The sequence below is a fragment of the Microtus ochrogaster genome, linkage group LG5, assembly GCF_000317375.1.
Source record: "Microtus ochrogaster isolate Prairie Vole_2 linkage group LG5, MicOch1.0, whole genome shotgun sequence".
Lineage (NCBI taxonomy): Eukaryota > Metazoa > Chordata > Mammalia > Rodentia > Cricetidae > Microtus > Microtus ochrogaster.
The window spans coordinates 22,073,195-22,080,063 of record NC_022031.1 but is presented as its reverse complement, the minus strand read 5'-3'; the positions used below and the strand labels follow the sequence as shown (position 1 = coordinate 22,080,063).

Sequence of the window (6,869 nt, the reverse complement as noted above, 5' to 3'; positions counted from 1 at the left end):
AAAAAAAAAAAAAAAAGGATGAAAACTACTAAAGGCTCAGTTATATGTATTAAGATAAGACAGCGGTGGTGCACGCCTTTAAGTCCAGCACTGAGGAGGCAGATCTCTGTGAGTTCAAGGCCAGCCTGGTCCACAAAGCAAGTTCCAGGGCAGCTAGAGCTGTTACACAGAGAAACCCTGTCTCGGGGGGGGAGGGGAATGTATAAATTATCTGCCTAAATATCAATTAAAACATATGCATTAAAAAGCTATTCAAAGGTACATTTCTCTATGCTATTTAACACTTTTGTTTTGTATGACCCACTGACAGGGAGCTGGCTGCACCATAATAAAGAAAATATAAAATTGTACATTAACATAAAAACTAACCAGAATTACAGGGTATATCCTTACAGAATAAACTTTTAAAAAACTTATTGCCTCCTCCCTTTTTTCTTTCACCTACCCTCAACAACATACATGTAAAATATAAACCCCACTAGACATAATGGTACACACATATAATTCTTACTGTTGTGCTCTCCGGTCTCTTTGGGGGACAAGCCACGCCCACTCAAATTACCTGACCTTATGCCGCCATCTCGCCCCTTCTTCCCTTCCTGTTCCCTTGGCATGCGCACGTGTCTCTCTGTCTCTCTCTCTTTTTATCCCCCCCCTCTCTCTCTTCCCCCCCCCCCCCCCGCAATAAATGTTTTATGGCTACTTTCTGTGTTCATGGTTCTGCTCACATCTGCAGCGCAGCTTCCCACTGATGGGAACTCTGCCACCTCTGGGGGAGGGGGAACGAACCACCCCTCAACATCTTAAGAATCACACTTGCACTTTGGAAACTGAAGGGTAGTGAGTTCAAGAGCAGTCAATGGAAGTGTTTGAGGTAGTGATTTCAAGAGCAGTCAATGGAAGTGTTTGAGGCCACCCTATCTCAGTGAAACAAACACAAAATAACATCAACAAACCCCAAACCTCAATATACTTGTCCCAAGAATGTTCAAGAAAATGAATCTCTTTCTGAAGGCTTAGGCCACTTTTCACATAGTCAAAATTATCAGTTTCATGTCAGGATCCACTTACAAATTTACTTCTCTGAGGTAAACGAGGGCCATCTCCTTCAGCATCTTCTGTGGCCTTCTTTTCTTTTTTTGACAATTGTGAACGCTGCTGTTCCATTCTTTCTTTCTCTAATTTCTTCTGCTTTTCACGTTCCATTTTCTCAAGGCCTTCACGAATCCAGGCTGGAAGAGTCCTGCGTTTTACTGCATCTGTTTCATATAAGGAAAAAAAATTCACAGGTCAGTTAAGTAAAACTCTAATAATCGAATAAAGTTTTGAACTTCTATAATTGCAATGGGCCCATATAAAATTCATTTAATGCTGTTCCTTAAGAGCTATTCCTTTGAATAGCAGGAGGGAGCACGTTCTAAAGCTTTCTGCCAGGGCACAAGAGCATGTTAAAGTGTCACCTCATTTAAGGCATGCAAAAGCCCTGAGATCACTACTACTGTTCAACCTCTTTTGTAGCTGAGGAGATTAAAGTTCAATGAGATAAAGCCAAGTGTTTGCTCAGGGTCAAAAAGCCTTCATCCAGTGATGAAGGCTAATTCAGACCCAATTCTTACACTGAGCTGCTTGCTTAAATATGACGAGAGACCAGAGTCAGACAAAGATATAGTTCATTTTCATACTAAGAATTCATCTAGTTAAATTTAAAAAGCAGTAAGTTAGAATCTTCCTAAGGTATTAAAAGTTCTATTTCCTGGCCCATTAAATGGTAGGTGATTTGAAACTTTCGATATAAAACATGGGTTAAATATATAACTTGTCATTACTAACGTTAATGATAATTAAAAATTGATTTTGTTGTTGTTAAAATACTCATAGGAAGTAAATAGTTAAAGGAAACCAATGTGACAGAAATATATCTCATAACTAAGACTAGAAAGAGACCCAAGGCAGAGAACACTGAACTACCAACTCTGAAGGTTAGCAAAAATTTATATCTTTAATTACAAACTACTGTTTAAGGCAAATAATTTGAAAAAAAAAAAACAAGACTATGCAATGCTTTTTACATTTAGATCAGTAGCTCTCTCGTTTTTTGTTTCAGATTCGTGACTATGATAGGGCTTTTAAATACCATTATTTCTACCACATTAAAGAGATACTAGAACAACTTAGGAAACCAAAAAAAGGTTTTTTCAGTGATAAAGTTATCATGCTAGTGTGGTTCACGGGACATATTTAAATAGCTACCAATTTGTGGAGGCTCCTGCTTCACAGGAAGAGCAATTGGTGAACGTTGCCGGTCCCTGAATGATGGTGGCCGCTCTCTTCGGTTCTGTGCAGGTGCTGGAGGTCCTGGAGGTCCTGGTTGCCAATAAGGAGGATGAAATCCACCTTGTGGTGGACCAAAAGCAGCCCCATGCTGAAAGAGTATTGCATTTTAATTTTCTTCACTTTGGTACATATACCCCTCTGGGACACACACGTGTTATGAAATGGACAGCAGAAATCCATGTGTGCAGCAAATCCAAGAATTCCAAGGTTCTAACATCCAACAGTATTTCTGTAACCCCAAGAACCTAAGCTTATTTTTCTCAGGAAAGATAAAGATTTTCTGCCTATGCAAATACAAAGCTTTCTATAACCCAGTTTATAGATTATTTAACTACAGAAAGGCACGTGTACACATACACAGTTCTATTTATGTATATGAACCTTTGCAGTCTAAATTCATTTATACACCCTGTCACCACAAAGACCTCAACATTCTTCTTCCCCCACCCCCTCTCTCAAAGGAAAGCTCTCGCTATATAGCCCTGGCTAGCTTTGAACTTGCAATGTGCCCAAGACTGGTCTGAAACTCAAAGAGTCTCAGAGGTAGGCGCTGGGGTGACAGGAGGTACCACCACACTTAGTCAATTTTATTTAACCAAAAGCTACATAATAATTCTGTTGTTGTTGTTGTTGTTGTCAATTTCAACTTCCCACTGCTACTGAATTCAGGCTGTTTCTAAAGTGGTGCAAGATTTGTTTTTTATAACCCCCAAATGATACTGAATTATCTATTACAGTAAATGACTATTTCGAAGCTCTGCTACTTTTAGAGAGGCCTTTTAGGAGAAAGTTGCCAACAGGCTCAGCCTTGTTCACACAGGCTTCATTAGGCTCAACTAGGGCTCCTGTCACTATATCCCTTCATAATGGAGCAAAGCTCGTCACACGTGAATTCCAAGAGTGAATTCACAAGAATCTAATCATGCATTAATGAGAGGACTACCATTTCAAGGTGAACATATTATCAAATTCACCTTACAATTAATGTTTAAATATGCAGTTTCTAAAATTTTTTTATTTTGACAGTGCAGTACATAAAAACTTGTTTTGTCACAATGACATCTAAACGTTTTGTTTGTTTTTTGAGACAAGGTTTCTTTGTGTAGCCCTGGCTGTCCTGGAACTAGTTCTGTAGACCAGGCTGGCCTCGAACAAACATGAGATCACCTGCCTCTGACTCCCAAGTGCTGGGATTAAAGGCGTGCGCCACAATCTCATGTTGACATTTAGATTCTTAAGGGTAGACCCTAGCAAAGCAGATTAAGAAAATAAAACCCATACAATAACACTATTCTCCATAGAGTTCTACGTCCCTAGAAATGAGCTGAATGTCACAGAGGAAACCATGAACACAATTCCATTAATATGTTCTATAAATGGGGAAAAAAAACCGAGAAAAACAATAATTTTACACAGAAGGCATGGCAGTTAGGAATAATCTACGTTCACTGTGCTTTGTGTCTCACTCATAATCTATTAACATATAATGTACTCAACTATAACATTTAAACATATCATATTGAAACTGGAAGACAAGACATCATATAACTATTTGGCACTTATACACTTTTCACTTTATCCTAATTTTTCCCTATTTGCTTGTACCATTTTCCTAATAAACTAAAAATCTAATGATTTTGATAAACGCTGATAAATTCTGACCCTGTTTATGTGCTTATTCGTACAATCCTGAAAATGACACACATCTTAGGAATTCTTGACGAGACATTTCCAAAGAATGAGTTACGTGCATGTCTATGATAGTAAAGTAACAAAATATCTTTCACCTGATAGTCAAACTGGTTCACTGGCCCCACTGCAAAATTATCGGGTGGTCCACCAAAGTTGTGATTGTTCTGGTTAAACATATGTCTGTTGTCAGGGGCAAATTCCCCACTGTCCTGACTGTTGCTGTCTTCAGAAGGAGGAACAATGTCCATTGGGCCTGGTGTTGGTGGCATCCATGGCTGATCTGGAGGGGGGTGTGGGGGTTGCTGATGCATTCCCCATTCTATTCAGGATTTAGGCATAAAGACATTCAACAGGCAGTTATAACAAAATCAATGCAATTTTTAAGATCTCAAGAAAGCTACAGAAACAACAGATTTTAAAAAGCAATTTATGACATTTTTGTCAAATTCCTTTTGTATTATCTTAAAAATAAGCAATGAATGAAACACTATCTCATACATAATTCAAATACGTTAACTCCATTCTAATTCACACTCTAAACAAAATGCCCAACATTACTATTTTGTTTTGATATTTGAGACAAGAATCGTGCTATGCAGACCAAGCTAATCTGGGACTTTCTACACAGCCAAGACAGAAGTTAAACATGAGCCCCTTCTGCTTCTGCCTTTCTAGTACTGGAACTAGAGGCATGTGAGACCACACTCCGCTCCAAAAAGTATTTTTAACAAATTTAACAAATTCCAAAGCAACTTGTGGATCAACTTCTCAGTTACTGTTCAATGGCAACATACTTCAAATTTTATATTACTCCTTTTTCATGAATACATCATTTATCCTCACAACAACCCTGTGAGGTAGGGAGAAATTCTGGTATCATCTGTTTTAGAAGGGGAAACTGAGGCACCAAGGTTAGTAAGTTCCTAGTGTCACAAAAAAAAAAAAAACAAAAAAAAACATTAAGGTCAAACTAAATGTAGCAGGAATGAAAGGGGAATCAAAGATACCAGAATGAGTAAACTTTAACTTGAGAACTAAAACATTTTCAAAATTGGGAAAATTTAGCCTTTTAGAAGACAAAAATCAACCATCTCACATTATCAAAGATGAGAATATTAGTTTCTCTTTTAAAAATAATGTTGAAAATATATCCTATGTTTTCTATTCTCACCAGTTAATAACAGAAATAATAAGTGAAGGGCTGAAGTGATGGTTCAGTGGTTAGGAGCATTGGCTGTTCTTCCAGAGGATCTGGGTTCAATTCCCAGCACCCACATGGCAGCTCACAACTGTCTGTAACTCTACTTCCAGGGGATCTAGTACAGGGGATACAGACATACTTGCAGGTAAAACACCAACACACATAATAAATAAATACATTTTAAAAATTAATAAATATTAGCAAACGGAGGCTATGATATTCAAATGTGAAATTTCTACAAATAGTGTGATGTGGTTATTAAAAATATTAACACAATCATAGAAAACTGAATTAGCATTAAAGAATCTAAATTATACTGTGAAGCTTAAAAAATAAATAAAACCAAACAGCCAAGAACTTATGGAAAATCATGACTATCTGAAAAAGGGGAGAGGAGAAAGGTGGGTGGGCGATGGGAGCAGAGCATAGCCGACAGGCTTGTTTGTCACACAGTGGCACAACTTTTCTTTAATTAGAGGCTAGACATGTTTTACTCTGCCAGTGCTGCTTCTGAAAAGGCCAGAGGTTGCAAGAGAGAGACAAAGAGTGCTCTCTTTTCCCTAGATGCCAAGTGAAGTTTCCAGAGTGTTCCCAGCCCCTGTCAGCCTAGGAATGAAGAACCAAGAAAAAAATCAAACTGAGTGCCACAATGCCAGCAGACTGTGTACAAAATAATTTAACCACAAAAATGTCAAAATCAAATTTTGACAAGTCTATTTTTTAAAGACCATTAATTTCAAGAAGCCATAGAAGTAAACAAGGAAAACAATATACTACTAATCCTCATTTTATTCTAAAACATCCTAAAATTTGGAAACATAAATAACAAACCTGGTTGCCACATTCTGTTAAAGTTTGAATCCCCTTGAAAATTCCCATGATTATTTGGACCAGATTCCATTGTAGGCATATCCTGTCCATTTGGCATCATTCCTGGTGGCTGTTCTACGATGCTTTGCTGTCCTGAAGCTTCTCTTTGTGCAATCCAAGCTTGGGCCAAAGCAGCCCAGTCAATCTGGCCTAAAGTAAATTAACAGAACTTAACATTCAGAATGAAGAAGTTAAAAGAATAGCACATCTATGTAAAACAAGCATTGCAATATTCCATTATTTTTCTTCTTTTCATATATATATATATATTTGTGTGGTATACACGTATATATATCCACATGTGTATGGATTTATGTACATTTGGAGGTCCGATGGTAATCTCTTCCTTTATCTCATCCACACTATTCTTTGAGGGAGGGTCTCTCAATCAAACCCAGAGTTCCCTGATAATGCTAGTCTCCATAGCCAGTCTGCTTAGTGAATAATTGATTCCTCTCTGCCTTCTGAGGCAGAGTAGACCATTCAAATGAACTCTTTTAAGCCTGGAAAGGTTTAAACAACAACAACAAATCCAGAAGTCTTGCTGTTGCTATCCTTATTGGTTTATATTAGAATAAAATCCTACATTAAAATGCTACATAGCGGGCTGGAGAGATGGCTCAGCGGTTAAGAGCACTGGCTGCTCTTCCAGAGGTCCTGAGTTCAATTCCCAGCACCCACATGTCAGCTCACAACTGTCTGTAACTCCAGTTCCAGGCCATTTGACTCTCACACCAATGAACATATAATAATAATAATAATAACAACAACA

At 37.9% G+C, this 6,869-nt stretch overlaps 1 protein-coding gene across 4 annotated transcripts in view; it reads right to left on the bottom strand.

Moving 5' to 3' along the window:
- Positions 1 to 6,869, bottom strand: part of Pnisr (PNN interacting serine and arginine rich protein) — a 28,231-nt gene that overhangs the window by 12,192 nt on the left and 9,170 nt on the right. For 2 of the 4 annotated variants that reach the window (XM_005361917.3, XM_005361916.3), the window contains exons 3-6: positions 6,059 to 6,247; positions 4,122 to 4,345; positions 2,251 to 2,422; positions 1,072 to 1,259 (exon numbers count right to left, since the gene is read on the bottom strand). In XM_005361917.3, coding sequence (XP_005361974.1) covers positions 1,072 to 1,259; positions 2,251 to 2,422; positions 4,122 to 4,345; positions 6,059 to 6,247 — 773 coding nt within the window. Of the gene's footprint in view, positions 1 to 1,071; positions 1,260 to 2,250; positions 2,423 to 4,121; positions 4,346 to 5,347; positions 5,834 to 6,058; positions 6,248 to 6,869 lie in introns of those variants that run through there. The other 2 variants (XR_003378232.1, XM_026786554.1) reach the window with 2 other exon arrangements.